The sequence below is a fragment of the Acyrthosiphon pisum genome, chromosome A3 (assembly GCF_005508785.2).
Source record: "Acyrthosiphon pisum isolate AL4f chromosome A3, pea_aphid_22Mar2018_4r6ur, whole genome shotgun sequence".
NCBI classification, from domain to species: domain Eukaryota; kingdom Metazoa; phylum Arthropoda; class Insecta; order Hemiptera; family Aphididae; genus Acyrthosiphon; species Acyrthosiphon pisum.
Genome location: NC_042496.1, coordinates 7,355,765 through 7,378,954, shown reverse-complemented (window position 1 = coordinate 7,378,954; position 23,190 = coordinate 7,355,765). Strand labels below are relative to the sequence as shown.

At 33.0% G+C, this 23,190-nt stretch overlaps 1 protein-coding gene across 2 annotated transcripts in view; it reads left to right on the top strand.

Annotated features, from left to right (window-relative positions):
• Positions 1-22,649, top strand: part of LOC100164160 (max dimerization protein 1) — a 179,022-nt gene extending 156,373 nt beyond the window's left edge. For both annotated transcript variants that reach the window (XM_008184729.3, XM_001944042.5), the window contains 3 exons: positions 12,250-12,466; positions 20,957-21,074; positions 21,544-22,649. In XM_008184729.3, coding sequence (XP_008182951.1) covers positions 12,250-12,466; positions 20,957-21,072 — 333 coding nt within the window. In that variant the 3' untranslated portion in view covers positions 21,073-21,074; positions 21,544-22,649. The remainder of the gene's footprint in view (positions 1-12,249; positions 12,467-20,956; positions 21,075-21,543) is intronic.
• The last annotated feature ends 541 nt before the right edge of the window (positions 22,650-23,190 follow it).

Genomic DNA, 23,190 nt, shown 5'->3' with positions numbered 1-23,190 from the left:
TTTTCATTGGAATCATAATTTTACATTGTATATTATATACATAGTGTTGCTTATAATTCGATTTGATATTTATTGTAAATTCACATTGTACATTGTTCTATGTGTATAGAACAATTAGAATAGTATAGAACTAACTTAATCACAAAGTACCATGTTAAAAATATTTTAAGATTTTCTATTCGTCAAAACGATTATAAAATATATATTATATGTTCAACTTTATCATATGCTATGCATACATATTTTTAATATTGTGTAAATAACATACATGCGTTTAATATTGATTTACTTTAAACTGTTTTTATAAACAATGGCTAGATATATTAATTTACATATTTTACGGGTAATGTGTTTTAGCTATTCGGTGTATAGAAATAATTGTATTACTATTATACATATATAGATATGCCCGTCAAGTGTGTGAAAAACACTCAGTGTATGATGATAAAACGTAAAATAAGAGGTATAAGAGCACTTGGCGATAAATCTACCAAAATGCGCTTATGACTCAACTTAAGTATAATTTATCGAAGTATATTAAGCCTTTGGGTAAGTTCCAAAGGCATTTTTAGGTGGTGGATGCATTCCATTTGTATGAACTAAAAATGTATTTAACGAAATTCTGTCATTTATATTTTCTGCCCTCCTGTTATTCTGTAATTTATAAAAAAATGCTGCAATGTCTCTGGTACTATTATATTTATCGTCATCAGTATTTTATTATAGTGAGGCGACATTATTCCTTGACGATAAAATAAAATGCATAAATAAAGCTAAATTTTATTTTGTTTAACAATATTTTTTCCTAAAACGTCGATAATTTAATATAATATATATAAATAAGCCTCGAAAAAATGCTAAAATATAGTGATGATATAACTCGTAGACTATATATATATATATATAATTATTCAGTTTATTAAGACGTATTTTTTTCCTCTATTCTATTATTTTATAATTTTTCAGAATATAAATGAATACATTATATTTACTACAACCTTGCAGCCCTTTAGCTGTAGTACTTACAAATATACAATAATGTTCCATCTATACATTTAATGTCGAGTGTTGACGATATTATAAAAAATAGACAGCCTCTTAGAGGCTTAGTTTTATTTATATTACACTTTCACTTGTGTATATCAACTTTGTACGCCAGAAAAATTTGATGTGCTCGCGCATATCATTAACTTATTTAATTTTAAGATCACCACAGAGGTCATATAATTAATCAATTCAGAGTACGCTTTATAAGGATGTACGCAAATATTTTTGAATATATTTTGTATAAATTCGTAGTCGTCGTGTATTCCCATGGTTTTATGGCCGATAAAACTAAAAGGATCATATTATATTATAGTGTTCATAACCCGACATCAATACAGATATTTATCTAACTACCAAGATGGTAGTCGGCTGTATTTGAAAATATTTTTTTGAATGATATAATTTTTATTATTGGCCATGGCTTTTTCAGATGCAGTTATCAGCGCTATAAATTGAAAAATCTCTCAAAAGGCCATATAATAAAGACGCAACTAATACATACTTTAAATAAGACAGTCCTTTGATTTGATTTCTCATCGTAAATTCGTTGAGGAAAAGAAAATCCCTCGCGTAAATCGAGATGAATTACTGTTTTATGTAAATGCGTTTTACCGAATTATATTGTATTTTATAATTAATATAATATGAGTAAATATACCAAGTAACCGTCCGAGACTGTGCTACTGGTGAATGTCTAAGCACGCACATGTACCGCGCTACCACCGCCGCCGGTGCACAGAATTCACAAATTGAATGGTATTATTATAAATCTTTAAGCTCCGCTTACAGCATCTATATATATATATATATAAGATACAAACAAATATTTAAAACAAAATTAATTTAATTAACAACATTGTTACAACTTTATACAAATATGAGGATTTGTTAGTTACACGTTAAAATGTATATGAGAAAACAGAACATTTTATTACCTATATTGATATTTATTTTAGATATGATTTATTATGAAACGACGATGATGAGTATTTGCGTACTTAATATTTATTATTCATTATAGTTTAATGAATAAGCACTATAGTCAAAGGTATTCTGTGAGAAGAGGGGGAAAAATGGTTTAATAATTGTTGTGAAATTTTTTTTATGTATATATTTTATGAAACGAGACACAAATGTAGTATATAATATATACTACGCGTATAACATCGCTAGTGAAACTCATATACGTACACCCGAGTGAACGTCTGCTGTGGGATAGTCTGGTGAATGCGTGTAGTATAAATGAAGGCGGAAATTGTTTACCTCTTCTATTTATTATTATTTTTTTATTTATTTACTGTCCCCGTTATCAAACGAGGAAACGTATAATAAATTCGTCTCCGCGTGCCGTACGCAATATTATATTAATATTCCATTTATTAAATTGCAACGGAATCGCAGTGCACGATATACAGGATATATGGCTGCAGCATGTATATATACACCGCGCTCGAGCGCCACCACGTATATGCAATAGAGGCATTGAATAAAAAATGTCCCTCGATAAATGTGAAAAGGAAAAAAGACCTTAAGGAAAAAGTCAGTTTATGTATATATAGGTATGTATCAGTGGTGTATGTATATATGAATATGTGTGTGTGTGTGTGTGTGTGTGTGTGTGTGTGTGTGTGAAGAAACACGCCAAAACAGAGAGAAAGAAAAATGGTATCGCTTAAAGCCTCGCGGCCTCGCGTAATAAGCGCGAAAAAGTGGTGCGGGTGAATGTGCAAGGGAGTTATAGTTGGAGGGGTCGTAGGGGGAAAACCGTGTCGGGACACGCCGAGGGAGTGGAATAATAACAAATGGCGGACTCCGTCTTATTGTACGTAATTTTGCGTGTGCCAGTTTTATTTTTCTTATGGTAAAAAAGTAAAACCTACGTACAGAAAGAGGAAAAAAGATATCGAATAAATAACCTAGCAGAGGCTCTTTTTATTTATCTCAATGTTGCTATCTTTCTCTCGCCGTCTCTCTGTTTCTCTTTTCATTCTTCAATCGAACTTGTTTGTTCATTTTAGTTTGAGCTGTGCTACTGCTGGACAAGGCTGCTTTTCCCTCCCCCACCCACCTCCAATCAATCTCACCACCGACCCGAACCGTTCTCGTTCTGGTTGTTATACAAATGTCCTATTCTCTCTCCGTGAAGACGGGTGTTGGTAGGGCTGTGCTTCCGAATAACTTATCAATGTCGACCCTCGAGAAAGAACCTATATATTATTTATATATATATAAGTTTATATATATATATATAGTTAGATAACGGAAATCGCTGTTCTTTCTTTGGTGGGCCAAAGATATCACTGGTGTGTCAGTGTGTACGCGTGTGTGTGTTGATGATTATACCCTCAAGACTGGGCTGTCTAGTGTAATGTTTTCGCCATACAAATGCGTTCCAGTCGTTCATACTTGGCCAGCTGTCTCAACAGATATTTATCTCCACGTCACCAAAACCTAACATGTACATCCAGCCACTGCAGAGCTTGCTCAACTAGACATTTTATATACGAATTATAGAATCTAGTTTTGTGTGAACCGCGGGAGTTTAGAAATTATGATGACATCATGAAAGTGGCAGTGTCATTAATATTGTTGCGTACGTAGATACCTATGCTCTGCGTTTATACAGAAATAATAATATGTACGATAATATTAGTATATTATTTAATATCATGAATTTATGGGGAGAGTGCTCAAACAAAAATATTAATCCATTTACAATTTAAACCTATTGCACATATAATATAGTAACTATAATATAATATACTATAGCTGTCCCACCCGGCGTTGCCCGGATAAGTCACGTCGGTTGAAAACTGAGATTTTTTACATTGACAATATAATATTATAATATTATAGTATAAAAATATAATTGTAATATTATAGTATTATAATATAATAAGTATAATATAAGTATTAACAATGATTATGAATGCTAATTTATAATAATAATAATACTATTCATAATCAATGGTATTAGTTCAAGGATTAAAAATGCATTCATTTTATATATTATTATGTATTTTCACAATTTTCTATTGAGTATAATCCGGCTTCGCTTGTATGCAGTTTTTTTTTGTGGCAAATATGTGTATCTCAGTTATAGTATAGGTACCTACCTCATTTCAAATTAGCGTCAGTATGCCTATAGCTTTGTCTCTAAATTTTTCTGACATCTCTAACTAAAAACAGTCTTTAAGATTTTCGTCAAATTTAATTGAGTATTTTTTGTGTATATATAAGCTATATGCACATATATTTGGTTTTAAGATATAGTTTTTTTATTCGAAGCCATCATAATCGTGACAATTTGACGCATGCTTATACCTTATCTGCACGATTAACCAATGGCAATTGGCAACCATTCATATATAAAAAAAATAATAATAATACTAATTTCCACTACTACTATTATAATCTGCAATCTATGGCAACCATTTATTAGTAAAAGAAGTTTCGATTTCAACCGTGAATCTCAAGATATCGGAAAATTGTCTCTTATTATTATAGATTATCAGAGGAACCTGTAATATTCCAAATGTCAAGTACATACGTTTTGTATTTTTGCGCCAATGTTGTATATTTAATTTTAAATTTGATTTTGCGTTATAGATGGCGCAACTATTGTATTCTACAACCCCTTGTTTTCCCCTTTAATGGTTGAATTTCAAAAAATCCTTTCCTAGCGTATGTTTACGTTATAATAGATATCTCTATGGCTGTGCATTGATAAATAATATATATAATAGTCGGTCATTTTTAATTTAATATAATAAAATACACATTTAAAAAATAAAACATATAATTTATATATTATATAATATTAAATATGAAAAACTTTTATTGTGGACCTATGATTAATGAATATAGATACATAAATATATTATTATTATAATGATTTTAATATATAATAATTACCAATATAAGTTCAAATAGTTATCTTTGTCTATCAAGTAGTTTTTTCCGTAAATCTAAACAATATTTTGTGTAAACTAAATCATTGATAATATACGATTATGTATGTATAATATATATATATTAGGTAAAGTTTTCTCAACATTATTTCCCTATCGCTTTGGACCACCGCATGAAAAATGTTCACCTGAGAGAATATCGTGCTTAACAGACTGAAATAACCTACTTAGAAACAACATTAATCGGCTTAGCTCGTGAAAATCTCTGTCTTGTTAGTTTGTCGTAAGTTTTGGACCAAAAGTGAACGATTTTATTTATTTATTATTATTTTTTTATAATCTTTCATTAGTAACAAAGTTTGTTGTAGTCGAGTTTTTAAAAATATAAGGGATAAAACTAGAAATTATCAACTGAGAACTAAATAGACATACAACTATAGCTTATAATATTATATTATTATTGCATTATTGCCATTGTTTATTGACTATAAGACGATATGTCTCAGCAAATCGAAAAATCCCTTTCACGAGTTTAAAGCTGTCCTATTCACGGACGAATAATAATTGTTCGACATTTTATGAGAGAAAATAAAAAACACTATACTGTAGCACGGCACTTTGGTCACGTAATTCACGCCTTTGTTTTACAGTTTTTTTTTTTTTAATAATAAAACCGACCAAGTCGGAAAGCGAAAAAGCTTTCTTTTTTACGACTCAAGCCCACCGGGTGTGACGACGACGACGGTGTCGGCGGCAGCGATGACTACGACCGGCTTTTTGTTCAATTAACCCGGCGGCGGCCGTACCTCGGGGAGTTAATTATGAGGGTATATATCGCCGCGTGTTTCATCCGCCCCTTAGGCTCACTGGCCAACCGAAATCCACAACGTCGTCATTGCCCGCGGCCACACTCCAGGTCGGACGTCTCCGTAACCGGAGCACGTACACCACTCGAAGGCCAGTTTCCTGCAGAAGACGAGTCCCTATTGGCTAAACAATTATTATTATTTATGTATATTTATTATATCTTATACCGGTGATAAACGTGCGTAGTACCTGCGAATACTGCGGTAACCGTGATTCCGGTCACTCATCATTCACCGCTTTATGCTTTATAATATACAATGAAATATTATTTTTATTTTTTTATTTTTTTACAAAATACCCGTTCGTTTTATTCTTACCTAGTCTATTTTATTTTTTATTTGATCTACAGTAGCAGTCAAATGGAATACGACTTCACAGTTCATACACAAAAACTTTGTTATTGGAGAGAAAATATATATTTTTTACTGAAAATGTTCTACTTCATCGTACCTATAGAATTAAAAAACTTCATAGATGTAAACGTATTGATATCGCTATAAATTATGCAATTGATACATAAAAAAATAGTATTTTTAAGTGTTTCTGAAGTAAAATATTACCTACAAAAATGTATAAAGTTTTGTTTGGTCTATAATAAACTAAATACAATATAGGTATACAAATTCTTACTAAGAATTAGAATTTTTTTTGAAAACTCCATATAATAACCCAAGTATTCTATTATAAATCAAAAAATAATCTTTTATAAGCCCTATCTGTAGATTGCAGCAAAGTTTTTTTTTTTAATACGAATAACAATAAATTGAGTTATTTATCATAATAATATAATATACATAAGTACCTATGTAAGTCTCGGTTACAATTAATCTTTCAAGTCTCGCCGTTTTGTGTTTATACCTACTATAATATAATATATACAATACAATAGTATACGACAATGGACTTTGGGTATGTTTACTCTTGTTTTCACGGGAGCCGCTTGATATAATATTATCATTATTTACCTTCACCATCACAGTTGATTTCGGTGGCCGCACGCCTTTCGCTGTGTCTATGTGTAAAGATGTTTGTTTGGGAACAATATATATATATGTATATAAAGGTGCATATATGTTGTTCTCTAATCAAAATTCTATGTGGGATTTCAGTGATGGACTTAGAGAAAGATGTGGCAGTAACAAGCACGAGCATCTATTGTTTGCCGTATACACAATAATAATAATAATAATAATAATAATAATAATAGGTGGGTATATAGCTACCATATTATTATTATTATTATCGTCTCGTTCGCGTTATCTGACGGGTCTGATTTGAGTTTTAACGAGGTGTGAAGAGATACTTCTCGCTTCTCGCTAAAATACGCATTGTTCGTACGGATTTGACGTAATTGTTTTAATATAAGATTATTCCTGCAGTTATAAGGACAATACGATAACGTTATTAGCGAGTGTATTGTATAATGAGAATTATATTCTTGACTAAATTTTGCTAAAAAAAATATCGAGCGTCAAAAGCCAGTGATTTTGTGAATTATTTTATATTACAAAATACATAAAACGAATTTAATTTTACTTTTAAGTCATTAAAATTAGGTAGGCCATCAGAATCGCGTTTAACCATGCCGGGGAAATATTTTATGCGATTTATTTTCAAACTCAATTACCGTACGTAAATTACGACCACGTAGCTAGGTTTAAATTTATTTACCAATGGGGAGCGAAATATATACGAATCGTGTAATCGTTTTATTATTACTATTATGGTTTTTTAATGTGAAAATAGCAAAACTTAGTTTTGTCATTTCCCGCAGAGCCGTTAACGTTCCGGGTCTCAGCCTTTTTCCGGAGCGGAAAAAACAAAACTCTGTGGTCGTGAGACATTTGTATTCATACCATAAACAACAAATCGTTGCAATCGCCTCGACCGATTAATTACTGCCAGTGGCGGCGGCGAAAAACGCGCGCGCGGCGACTAACAAACGACTGAAGCTCGAAAAATAAATCATCAAAGGAGAGAAATCGGTGGGGAATGGAAGTCGGCTGGAAAATGAAAAACGGTCATTATCGAGTTTTTAAGAGTTTTTTAATGAAAAATCTGACGCCGGCTGGTGGCAGTTGAATATTAGCGTCAATTTGCAATCATTTTTTCTTCTCGCTCAATCATTTTTTTTTTTTAATTATTAGAAACTTTTGAATTCAGTTTTCTCAATAATTATATATATTATAAACTGCTACGTCAAGGTTAATAATTAATTTGAACCGTCATGTTTCGTTAATATCGTTGACTATTGCTCTTCAACAACGATGAGACACAAAATAAAGTAGATTATTTAATATTATTATTTTAATTCTTAGCCATAGTTCGTCAGGTTATTATTGTGTACCGTTGGAATGGACATTAATTGTATAAGTGCTAGTGATCTAAACTCAGATGAGTCACACAAATTGTCCACGGATTGTCAAAATTTTGTTTGCTAAGCTTAGTTTTACGTTCTTAAACGATTACTATAATTTGTAGTGCTCTAGCAACAGCGTGCAATAGGCTGACACGAATAACGATGTTATGAATAAAAATATGTATTTTTGGGTATAGCCATGGTAGTTAGAGCTTGTAATAGTTTAAGCAGTAATACCTTTGTCGAGACTTGACATTTATTTATTACTTCATTTTTTTTTCATATTTTTATCAAATGTGTCAACATATCGCATGTTTTTAAAAGTTTGTTATGGTCATGGTTATAATAACAAATTTTGTTAAGCGCCTCATAAACACGCCACGTATTACTATAGTTACACGGTTTATCCACTAACAGAATGCTAAAATAATATATTATAATTACAATTATTTCGTTAACGGATGGCGATTCTGAAAAGGCGTTTTATTATATTATACTCGCTGAGTTACTGCATGGATAGCTTCCCGTGTATAACCCCAGTGGGTAAAGTGAATTCGGAAGAACCCTACCCTCCCCCCCCCCGCCAACCCACAACTATCGTTATAGAAAGATGATATTCTCGGTGACGAGATAGAGAAACGTTTTTGCTCGCACGATCGAATTCTCTGGTGAAAATCCGGATCCGCTTACGTATACAATATGAACGGAGCGAATTAACACGCACACACGCGCACACCCAAGCTACACATTTATATAACTATGTATAGATATAAATCCACACTGTGATTGTGAGAGCTATCAATTTTAGGAGTGTCCCGACGAGAGCAGTCCCGTACACGGTTTATCGTCCTGGGTATATGGCTTCGGGGTGTAAAGTATAATATGGTCCCGCGCGCTCTTTCACTCACTAGCTCTATCACTATATATAATATAAAGTCTCTTTCTCTGTGTCTCCCTGGACACGTCGAAACACTTTGCGGGGTTAAACCACTGTAAGGGGATAATTTTTTTCTCCTTCTCCGTACGTTTTCTTCCGTCCTCTATTCTAACAATCGATACTGCCTGCCCCACCTCATCAAGACCATGGCCCGGAAACCATTATATAGATTATACGTATTATATAAATATATAGAACCGCACAGAGTCCTTTGAAGTCGACAAAAGCGACATTTTCTACAACCACAGGATCGTTATTTTCATCTAGCACACACGCTCGTCCGCTCGCTCCAGTACTTTCACCGCCGCTGCACGTATTTTATTAAGCAATAACTTTTTTCCTCCGACGTTTTTAACGGAAATTCACGCCGCTTCTTGTCCGTGCTACTCGGGGTGTTAGTGATGTATTCGTCGCAAATAATAATCTATATATATATATGATATATATTACTATAGATGTATAACCCGACTTCACCCGAGAAAAAATGAACAAATATAAAATACAGCACGATATAGGTGTATCTATAAGGTCTTAGTTTATCTCAGTAAATGGGCAAATCGGCTTCGGTGTACCCTTTCTTTATGAAATAATTTTGCCTAGGTGGGCAACAACTAGTTTTGGATTAGATTTAGCACCTGGTATATTTTTTAGCATGCTTTTACCTAATCTGTCAGAGTAACCAATGGCCAAAATGCATTTACTATTATTACTATTATAATCTGTAACCAATAGGAATGATTTATACACAACATAAAAAATGTTCAATTCCCATCGTGAATCCTTGTGTAATCTTTTTTAAAATGCAAATTTTCGAAAAATCCTTTCTTATTGCACTTCTGCGTGGTGGTATAAAGTTACCATGAAAAGTTGAACTCTCTAACTATTATATTTAGGCTCTACGTTGATCAGTCAACCAGTCAGGGACACATCCAGTTATATATTTATATATATTATATAATATACATATACAGAAACAGCGCACCAATCCATTAAATTGTAACCGTACATATGCTATGTATGATATAAGTATTGTTCTTGCGTGGTGATGAATTAATTAAAAATTAAAAAATGTCACTTGCACGCGTGTTTACATGTCTACGTCAGATGCCCTCAATTTTTATTATTGTGCGACGTCTATAGATGTAATTTTAAAACAAATAAAATTAGCACAGTCACGTTGTCACCATAATAATAATAAATATTATTTTACGTCAATAATAATATAGTTTTAGTTTATTACGTAATCTACAGTGATGGTATTATAATAATAATATAATTTCAGCATAATAATAATATATTATAGTAGGATTCAATGCAAATATGGTGCTATATTGCCTATTCACAGCGCCGTGTTGTAATGATAGCGCTCTCGGCAACGACAAAGCATTAAGCATTATATTATTCCCTATCCCTCGTTCACTGTCACTCCACTCAATCACTCTCTATCTCTCTGCCACTCTCTCCATCTCATTTACTACCTCACCACATACATATAGATATGACCAATTATTATATCGCTCTTGTAACCTTTATAACCAAAAGGCGTCGTAAAACGTCCTTATTCGTTAGTCCATGCGTGTCGTTATTTACTATTTTGTATTTACATGTTGGATTAATCTGTTTATGCTTCACTCGTTGACAGTCTCTGTTTCGCTGTGAGAAATTAGCACATTATAATTATTGCGATTGTGCACGAATCGTGTATTGTTCAATTATGACATCAATGGTAAACACATCAACCACGTTACTAATTGAACGGCTTCTAGGAATGTTTTTGATTACACAAACGTTTATTTCGTGTATTTGTGAGTTCAGCAATTCTAAACTAGCAGTTTAGTTAATTATATTAAACAGTAAATATTTTAGTTTAAATGTTTTAACGACGTACCACTAATTTGTTGAATGAAATGTTTATATGCACATGATAGGATACCTTTTGCCCAAAATCTTTAATTTTTTATTTTGGCCGTACACAATAGTTCGGCTGAGGTGATTTAAGTGGATGCCCTGAGGCTGCATTCAACAGACTGCATGATAGTATAATATAGTCTTTAATAAAATCTCATTTTTACGGATTGCTCTTCTATGCTTATTATTAGAACCCATAATGTATTACGGTGTCTAGTTTTCGGACATTACCAGGCGATGGCGGTAGATTAAACTTGAAACAACGAATGGTAACTACGAGACTACTACCTACTACAGGTAGTACCCCTATCAGATTATTAATTTCGTTTCCTTGGTATCTATCATGGCGCGTCTATTCGACGGACGCATTTCCAGTAGTCATTTGTTATTAATCGTTTAATTTCTCACTTGAAATTCATTCAGTTTTGGATGTGTTCTGTAATAAACTACGAGATAATGTGTATATACAACTTTTCTCAGCGTGGGCTGGAGTACAGAGCTTTTTTCCTCACTCGAAAAACGCTCGCCTTTCAATTGAAATTCGCTTCAAACTTTCTCTCTGCAGCAGTACATACACACACACGTGCGCGCTCGCTTGCATAAATGTATGCGCACGAACGGCTGCGATACCAAATAGAATACAAACATTTTACGTTTATAATAATATATATATATATATATATATAAATACGCACGTTTATGCTAAAACATCGTGTGCATAATAAAAACTATGGGCGAGTAAAAAAAAAAAATAAGCAACGACTATTAGACGACTTATACCCGAGTCTTAAAAGACTACTTTGTATGCACCACCCGCGATTGTTTTGCACTGAGACACTGATGAATTATAAACGAGCATCGTAGCCGCGGGACTGGAGGTGAGGAGGAAAAAACGACTACTACGTTTGTCGTCGGAAATCGTAACCTTTCTTTACGACCCCCACCCCTTCCAGACATTTATCTATAAAAGTGTTTAGCGACTTTTCTTCGTCCGTAAAAATCTGTCCTTGTACGTTATACAATACTACAACTATACTTCACTATACTATATGAAAAACAAACTCAGACTAATCTAATAGTATTTAGTTGCTTAAACTTAAGCATAATAATTATAATACATTGTTATTTAGTAATTAATTTAAAATTCTATGTATGATGTACGAGTTTTGCGTCCATAGTAATATGGTATTCATTGAGATGTTTTCTTGCATGTGTTACAGAATTTGGAATCGCAGGAGAAAAAACACATGATGCACAAGGACACGCTGAGCCGAGAGCATAGATACCTGCGGCGGAGACTGGACCAGTTGACCACCACATTAAATGTGAACAAACGCCGTTCCGTTTCCGAGTCCAGTAGCTACACTACCGCGTCTGGTGCATCGACAACCTCGTCCGCATGCAGCACGTCTTCGTCGCCATCTATATCTGAATCAGGTACGTCTCCGTATATTTTAATACAATATATAAAATAATAATAATACAAACAATAACGATGATGATGGTTAACGACATTCATATTTTGGGAGGAGATAATGAGAGTGGCCGTACGGATTGATTTTCGTTTCAATGACCATTACCCCGCGCACTCACACTCAATTTTATTTTCCAACCGATAGGAGTTTTTGTGGGGAAAGGGAGAGAAAGGCAAACTAGTCCCCAAATTAGTGCCAAGTGTTTATAATATCGATACTACTCAACCCATAATTATGCATTACCCTTATCACATCACCCGATGGACGACCCTGTGCACTAATATCAAACCTTAAGTGTCGTTCTTATAAACGTTATTCAAAAGTTTTTTCTACCGATCTCACTAATACACGCAGGATTCATAAGCAGTCCGTAATGATCTCATGAACGTCTTACATGGGTATAGGTGTGTATATTCGTATATATCAGGTGATTGTCACGGCCAATTTTAATGCTGTGGATTTTTTAATACACATTATATTATTACTTACATTATCTAAAGTTTAAATAATAAATTTAATGGTATTATAGTAGGATAATAAAAAAATAAAACAGTTCTGATGGTAACACTTTTATTTCAAAATCCTAAACAGCATATTTCCATATCTTTTTTTTATTTTTGTACACATTTTGCATTAAACTATACAAATAAATATAATATATTATTCAACGTATAGGAAATAAAAAATGCCTATTAAACATAGTAATTAAAATTCCTCAGAAGAAACCACGAAATCGTTTAGTGGTAGCACTTCAAATCGATATCATCCCACGTATATATAACCACAGTGTGTCACGCACAGCACATAATATTCTACGCCACACAGGAATACATACACGTCTTAAATATATTTCACACGTTTAAGATAACGATTTTCAATTAAAAATAAACATTAGGGGTCAGCACTATGATAGTTCTGTGAGGGTCTTATATATATATATATATATAATTCTCCTTTCCACGCACTGCGTGCCTGCTAGACCACCGTCAGAGCCATTATTTGAAATAATACTCTAAGTCAATCGCCACGTGCTTCGCTTACCTATACCGTGTTACACAATACACTCATATAAACCATAGGTGGCCTCAAATGACGGCTCCGAAGTAATTTCCGAGTATATAATTAAATTATTATAAGTAGCTGTCAGTCGCATTTAGTGTTTTATATTCTCGATCAGTGGACCAAAATGAGTATGAGTTGACATGTTTTTAAACGGTTTTTTTTAATCTGATCGAACAACAATCATTGTTGGTGGATTGTGTTTATCACTTCAAATTATGATCAATCACTGGCAGCATATAAAAATATACATACTATAGCATCGCATGAGATTAAATATTAAACTATATGTATATGACGTATAAACCCTATGTTATGATACGTGTGAATTTGTATGCAAACTGAATTAATTTATGATGGTCGTCTCAACAATACGCGAGTTCGTATTCATTGCATATTATATTTTGTATTGATACGATACGGGTTTCACGGTGAAGACCGATTTCAACGATTTCCCCAACCTAGGCGAACGCTATGCTAACATTAATATGATTGTTTTAACCGTATTAAACATTTGCTCCCAAAATTAATCGCATGAAACCCTTCAACGCACGATTGTTAGGCGACGGAATGTGTTTTAATCGAATTATATCATTATAATCATTATATGTGTAGGTATAATGCAATAATACGCATCTACCAAAAATGTTATTTGACATTCAGAGGCTACCGTCGATTACGATATGTAATGTGGTTGTTATAAAATAGAAGGATTTATCATTGGTTCGTGCATGTAAAGTAAAATTACATTTTAAACCGTTACTATAGCCGTTCTGTGTTGTAATTTTTTGTTTTTTTTTTTTTTATTTATAATAACGTTATGGTTCTAGATCTTGTCACTTTTTCAAGGAGATTCTGAGTTACCCGTTATTATGACTTACAGCTCATTCAATTTCGATAATTTTGTTTCATAAGACTCAATCGTGTAGTCATATATCATCTCTTACCAAAACCTTTTCCAGAAAATGTTGTCAGTAATCACCAGTTCAACAACTTAACTCTTAAAAATCGAACAACTCGTTTGGACGAGTGAAAACATTATTATATGTTTACTCGTCAAAATACGAATATCAAATAAGAACTTTCATTGCGAACAAATGAACAAAAAAAAAAGAACTCGAGTTAAAACGTACAGACGTAGGAAAAGAAGAAGACACTTCGTAGCTCGTTAGTCGGCATTCCTCATTAGTTAGGACCGGCTTTTTATCCGTCCTCCCACTCTGCTGTTCTGCAGGGTGACGCCTGCATGAGTCGGGTGGTGGTGGCGATGGCAGACGCATATTCAACTCGTTTAAATTAACTAATTTCTCCACAATAAATTGTTTTTCGAGTGAATATCTTAGACCCGGGGCGTTCAAAGGCCACAGGGTCACGTCTCTGCGCTTTTGCTCTCGTTAATTTCATTAATAAACTCGGCAAATAATGCTCTCGGACGGTTTTTCTTCCTTTGCCGACCCCGGCTGACAGAAACGAAATTAAAAGGCCGGAGGATTGATGAGACCGCCAATTTTTTCTCTTCCGCAGCTCCATCTATCCCTCCTTCCACCGTCCCCTTGTCATCCGCGTCACCATTGTGCACGGTGGCGGGAAGAGTACGTCATTAAATTCAGCTTAAAGGTTTTCACAGAAAAAAAGACAATTCGCGTAATTATAAGCCATTCTTTATAAGAGACTTGAACAACACAATATTATAGAAACGAAAATTAATTTCATAATTTCACTACGACTGAAGTAAGGGACCAGTCGGAAATCATATTTTATGGTAATACAATAATAATAATATTATATGTAGTAGGCATAATACGATATTGTAGCAGACCTGATTCATCTAATTGTATGCATATTAACTATTCTGCTTCATATATTTTTTGAATTTCAATTTTCTGACGTTTTCCTACCTACGCTGTACAACCAAAAAAAAACCATTTTAAAAATAAGACATTTTTTACAAAAAAAAACTGAATTTTCACTTACAAGCCAATTCCCATTACATTTACATACAAGCTATAGCTTACATATTATATTGCGTGTATAATTATATATTTTAGCTGACCCCGTGCACTTCGTTGCCTGTTGAAAATGCCAACTCTATATGATCCAAACTTTGTTCATTATATTCGGTGAAGTGATGTTAAGAACTGAAAAAAATAATTTATTTTATCACATTAATCATAACATTGCACATTTTTTAACTTAGGACTTGGTTGATTTTTTGTAAATATTACGCCTATTACGTAAGCTTGAAGATCGTGTAATATTTTCTTTTTTTAAATATAAATAACGTTATTATGGCTTTAATATAAAAGCAAGTTGTATATCGTGCCCATGACTTTTTTTAAACCTATTAATGACTGATTTTTTTGTAGTACATTGTTTTAAATTATATCCAACCACTGTAATATATGGAAATAAACCGTTTTCCGTTAATTAATGACTGTCGATTTACCCCCAAAAATGATAATCCTTAATCTTCGTTTAAAATTTTTTACACAGTAATTTTGATGGTTTTTACCACATGTATAAAATACAGGCCTAAAATTGTTATATTCAATCGTAATAACTATTTTATTTTTTGTAACCAATAGCAACTCTATAATAAACAATAATATATCATTTGTCCGTGTCCTATAAAAAATTCTAATACATTTATTAATAATTCTTATAATCATTTTGCAATTATTTCAATAAAAAAAATTAAGGGCCACTTTAAATAAAATTTAGCTTATAGTGCATGGGTGCCCAACCTGCGGCACATTTGATGTTATTGAATGGCAATTAAAATAACATATAATTTTTAAATATTTCTAAAATTATGTTTTTCAATATCAATACAATATAACACAAAAATTATTGTATTGAAGTAACATTAATAATGTTACTTAATACTCGTTTAACATATTATTTGATTTGAATCTTTAATAACAGAGTCGATCGTGTTATAATAATCGCCCTGTTAATTTTCATGGCACGTTTTCGTTTTTTTTTCTATTTGGCACAATATGGAAAAAAGGTTGGCCACCCCTGCTATAGAGTATAGATTATTGGGATAGTGTAGCTTTCTGATGGCAAACAATTTTTAAAATCGGTTAAGTAGTATTCTAGAGATTACCCCAAACAAAAAAACAAACAAATTTTTCTTTTTTATAATTTTAGTATAGATTTTATCATATTAGTGGTTATAATACATATTTTTTTTTGATCATTTTCCACCAATATATATATAATAATATATGATATGTATAATACAAATTATCCTATATAGTATATGGCTATATGAAATAACAACTCAGTCAAAATACGGAGAAATGCATAAAAAAATCGCTCATGCGTTCGCGCTCGTTACCGTCGCTTGCACTATTATAAAAATATATACTAATATTATTATCATAATGTATAATAAACAGCCTACTATGAAAAGTTATATTGTAACTACCTACTGTCGTCGATAATCTCGTTCGAACTATATGATTATTTTTATCATAAACCAGGTCTTATTTTATTATTTTTGTATTTCATTACAACATGCATTTATATATAAATTATGATAAAAAAATGTAGAATACAATACCATAAAATCGCATAATGACTGGATAAGGATATCACATTAATCACGGTGAAAAAAATCACCCTATACAGTATACTATATTTAGGTGAGATATTTTCGAGAAAACGTTTTCAACGTATTTTACGACTTCCGTGATGGCGGTGCGAGTGGTTCGGACGGATATAATGACGTATTAGAGAGGTGGTGGAAAATAGAGAAGGAGAGGAGGGAAAGTGAGAGTGATAGAGAGAGGACCCTCGCGGTTTACCGCGTTATTAGTTTTGAGCCCTCTGGACGCAGATAAAGAAAATTCGACGAAAGAAAAACAAGACGAGAAAACGCACGGCAGGTAATGGATAGGTGGTGGCCGCGGTGGCATCTCGTTTTCGACGCGAATTTCGTCAATAAGTATAAATATATATATATGTTTTTTTTTTCCGCGTGCTCAATTTTCCGTTCCATTAACCGGTCGAATGGGTCTGCGGACGGAAATACGTCTGACGTCGTCGGTTTGAATCGTTCCCGAGTAATTTGGACGGTATAACCACGCACACCACCGCTTCGTAAAATATCCCCACGCACCGTCGACACCGCCACACCATAAAATACCCCTCCCCACTCACACTCTCGCTTCCAACAACACCCTGATGAGGAAATAAGAAAAGTTTTAGTACTCCGGTGACCCTAATCCTATGTCCATATACAATATACATATATAATTCGTATATATAATGAACATTATGTAGCTGTGTTTGTGTGCATATATGCACAATGCACATGGTTTAATAGTCTCACCACGCGGTGATTGTCCTGCTACATTTTTTATTATGTAACATGTCTTTATGTTGTCCTGAACAGATGTTACGAATATAACACTGGAACTCGACCGTTTCAATAATATTTATTTATTTTTTACAATTTTAAATTTATTAACTCAATCTAACATCATACAAATTGTGTATAATTAAATATTACAAAAAAATTTTTTTTTTTGTGTGAGATTTGTCCAAGTATAACTGGATGACAAAATAAGTATGGTTTTTACACAAAACAAATAGTAACAAAGTGCAATTTATTCCGAACAAACTATGTTCTGATTAAGTCCAGCAGATACAATTGTGTTTTGCTATAATGTAGTAATAATGTACATACGAATTATAGTGCGCACAGTGTGTTACCTACAAGGTTTTTCAACTTAAATCTTTCGTGTGTCATTTATTTATAGTCAACAGAAAGTTTAGAGACTGATGCACGCGTTATATGCCAGGATATTTATTGATCACATCGTCGCGATACCAGAATCACGATTATGTATGTTTTGTAAAATCGTTAGAATAGTATTAATTTATTTTCAACACAGGTGAGGAAAAACAACGAACAAACTAATATTTATACATATAATATTATGCTTATTCATATGTATTATATTTATTACTGTTATTATTTTTCATCATATTCGAGAGACAAAATCATTTGCGGTGATGTGTGGTTTCTACCCGTTATTGCACGGCAAGGCACAGTTCGTTAGGAAAAACTATGAGGCCAAAAATAACAGTATATACATGCGCGGCATTAATATTTAGAAAGCGTCGTGTTTATAATATATAGCACATTATGTATTGTAATATTGTATTATACGCGTTTCGGCATAAATCGTAAAATCCGAAGAAATACGTTTTGGCGCGTCGCACCTCCCACCGGAAAACAACCACGAAACGCAGTGCGGGGTCGGTTGTGCCGTGGAGAGCGGTGGCGTGTGTGGGCAAACACCGAGAATCTACCGATGGATGGTGGTGTTGACGGTAGTGGAAGAAGGGAAAAAATAAACACCGGGATAAATCAAAACCGGTGCTGGTGAAGCGACCACGGCGGGAGGGGTTTTTGCACGCCGGAAATCAAAACGGGCCTTATAACAACGACTACTACGACGACAGTAGTAGCGGCGTTAGTGGTTTGGTTCTCGTGTAATTTATAGCGTTTAAAAACTATGCGCATTATTTACGAAACCCACCCCGAAATGAATTTCCCAGCACGCGACTTTGTATAAACATTTCTGTGTGTGTGCATTGTGTGACGTAGCCGCTTTTATTATACGTACATGTGTGATGTATATACGCACACTATACGTACATGTGTGATGTATATACACACACATTGCTGCTGCAGTCGTCATCGTCATTATTATTATTATTATTATTATTACTTTATTTTTTCTCGCTCCCTAACCAGCACTGTTGGTATATGATTTACGACAGATCGGCAACGTTTCCGATCCTCCACTCGTCTTAATAATTCACCACCGCTATCACCTCCAACCACTCCCCCACCACATCATAGTATTTGTAGTGTACTCTGTATATAATTACACACACACACGTACACATCAGATAATACAGCTGTACCGAAACGGACGAGACAGATACAGAGGAAAAGTAATAGAGAAGGTGCAAAGGAGTGAGACGGCCTAAGAGACTTGCCCCAGACTGCAGATAAGCGTACAAATGAGGACGAGAATGTGGCGGCAAGTAGAAAGGATTGAGCATCGAATGGTGGCTACGACCACCGGGTGACCCGAACGAATTCAATTAATACCAACGAGGTAGATTTATTCTCTCGAAGACGACTACGACGACACCCATTGCATTGGTAATAAATCAACGTCTCTCCACCCATGCCTTATACATGCCCGTCTTCTCGATCGGTAGTTGATCCTTTTAACCAATAAATCGGCCAGAACTGAACTCCTCTTTCGATGTTTCAGCAGTGATGCCATACACCGTTGTCACGAGCAGTTTGTTTCTAATACCCTATATCGTATTATTTAGTAATGGATATCCACTAAAATTACCACCCGCGAGTGAGACCTCACGTTTAGGTGACATGTGAAAGGGTCATCGTTTGAACTTATTCGGAACAATGAAGGTTGTACGACTGTTTCAAGTACCTCCTATGAGTACCTAACCTATATCTGAGTCACAGTTAGCAATTTTTCTTTTTCTGGTCGTATGCAGTATGAATACGATACTAACACTAAAAAAATATATATTCTAATAGTAGAATTTGACGCAATGGCCCTATCTGTTGTTCTAAAATACCAATCATATTATGTTTTCCAGCTATTTTTTGTTTAATACTTGAAAGTTTAAAAAACAATTTTTTTTTTATCAATGTGTTGTTGAACATTTTATTTAGCATAAATTAAATTATTATATTTATATAACAAGATACCAGTTTGACATTTTAAGAGTATTATATGGTTTGGTGGGGAAATATTGTAGGTATTGGAAAGTATAATATGCGTTAAAGTGAACCAAGTACATACATTACAAACGAAATATTATGTTCCAAAACTGATGTTTTGGTTTCTAGCTATGGTCATCATGTAAATAAATATTTTTTTTTATTCCAAGAGAGTGATTTACCAATTATACAATATAATTTATATTCCTATGAAACCAAATTCTGACTCACATGTTATCGGCACAATTTTGATTTCGTACAACATAAACTATTGCCTATACCCATTGGCGGAAATCGGGGGGAGAGGTCCGTCAAGTCTCTTCCTTTTTTAGTTTTGTAGGATAGAAGCATCACATTGATGTTAATATAATAATGTTAGCACTCCCTGAAATTTTAATGGATTTCCGTCTATGTACCTACCTACTATTGTTCGACTATATAATATTTTAATACGGGTACATACCTAAGTCCTATTGGACTAGTACATTGACTACCACCATACATCTTCCATAAACGTGTTGATACCATTTACCATATATAATATTATATTTTATACACATAGAAATAGATAGTAATATTATGATTTTTAATTTATATTTTGTTTAACAGACGAAGTGGACGTGACCGGCTGGGTGAGCGACACCGGAAGCGTACAATCTGGGTCCAGCGACAGTGGCGTTGCACTCTCTACTTGCCGCATCACATTATCCGAAATGGTCTTTTAGACGTGAGTATACAATATATTTTTATACTACAATCGTTATATAGCTTCGATGATGGATAGATTGGCGTGTTAGACAATATTTTCATTACGAAATCATGTTAAAAACCCCTCGTGATACGCCCCATATTATGTGCAAGTACAGTTAAAGACAATGATATCATACCAAAATGCTATAACGAACAAATAAGTGACCACCGAACTGACTCTTCGCAAGAGAATCAATGTTACTGAACGTTCGTGTCACGTGTAATCGTGTGATTTGTCGGCTATAGAAATTATTAATAAATATGTCGTTAAAAATATATTGAAATTATTACTCTCCTACTATGACGTTCATTTATGTTTCTAATTTATTACACTAAGCCGAGCATGCTGATTATACATCATCAAGCAATACACAATGTTTTTTAAATGACGTTCCTGGCGTTGAATTCGTCAAAATACTGAAGTTTCGTTGATTTTTTTTGTTTAGAAATATGTACGGTGACCAAGACACGAGGAAGACGACGAATACGACGACGAAGATATGAATAAAAAAAATAATATATTAATAAAAAAAAAAAAAACTATAATTAAAAAAAAATCCAAAAATGTATGAAATAATATTTTAATTTATAAAACATATTTACATGTATATACACGTTAAAATTGTATACATGATATACGTATATATATGTGTGCGTGTGTGTATGTGTGTATATATATATATATATATATTTATATATTATATTATTTATGAAACGCGTGTACCAGCACCCCGAGAAGAGGCTATTTTAGGGATCATCGATCCGACTGATCTGTGTTCACCTAACAACCACTAATGGACGCGATACGAGCACACGCTGACCTATAGGATGACGGGCTATATTATAACAACGACTACATTTTGTTTATTATTATTATTTTATTCATTCTCTCTTTTTCTCAATCATTATAAATCCCTTCACGCATGTAACACGCGCGAGCCGCTGATGTCCACGAAAAAAATATAATTTTTACTATACTCAGCTCTAGTCACCAAATAATATTATATTATACAATTTTTTTTTTTTTAATTATTATTATTATTATTATTTATACATTGGTGATTGGCCAGAACTCTCGTGGAAGAGGTACAGATGATAGGAATGAATGATAATACAAATTCTAACGTCAACAATTATTTATTATATATTATGATTTTACATATATATATATATATATATATATATATACGTATAACAACACACATATACAACAACTTTTAACCCTTACGCAATTTTATCAGTATCTCATTATTCGTAATTATTGTATTATTTCTTTCTTACTATTAGTATAATATAAAATATTATATTTACAATATAGACGTACAATTTTTTTTTTCTGTTATTACAATAATGATTTGCGGTATGATATTAATGTTTTATTATTATGTATAATTATTAAATTATTTTAATATTTACGTAGAATATTGTTTGTAAACGGTCGCCGGCCATACGCACCGTCTAAATATATATATATATATATAATATACTCACGTATAATTATATTTCTCATCGAACCAAAAAATAAACAGCCTCTCAATTTTTTGGAATAAAAGTAGGTTTTCTTATTTTATAACGGCATGTGTAGCAGCGTGTATTTGGTTGCGAGTCGAATTTTGAGACGGTTATCGTTTATGTATTATATATGTCAACGATTATGACCAAACTTCCCTATAGATGTATTACCTATATTATTATACAGGTGGGTTGGTTTTACGTAAGACTTATTTTCTCAGACAATAATAGTGTCTTTTTTGTTTTGATATCATTTAAAGTACCTACTCATATAATAATAATAAAATAATTAATAATTATTAATTGGCAAAATTTTTAACTTTTTTTATCATTGTGATGTTTATCCTCATTTTTAATTTCATATTCTGGAACAAAATATAAAATAATCGAATCATTATTTTAGTTTTAAGTTTAGACAAGAGGTGCGATGGAAAAGTGATGGAAAATCCTACACCGGATCTTTGCTCCCTACACATCTAGACTTACTTTTGTGTGTTTGTAAGGTAAATCAAAAAACTAAACTTCTAACTAAAATTTAAGTGTTCCAAGTACTTAAAATGTATGTTATGGTTTATTTTTAA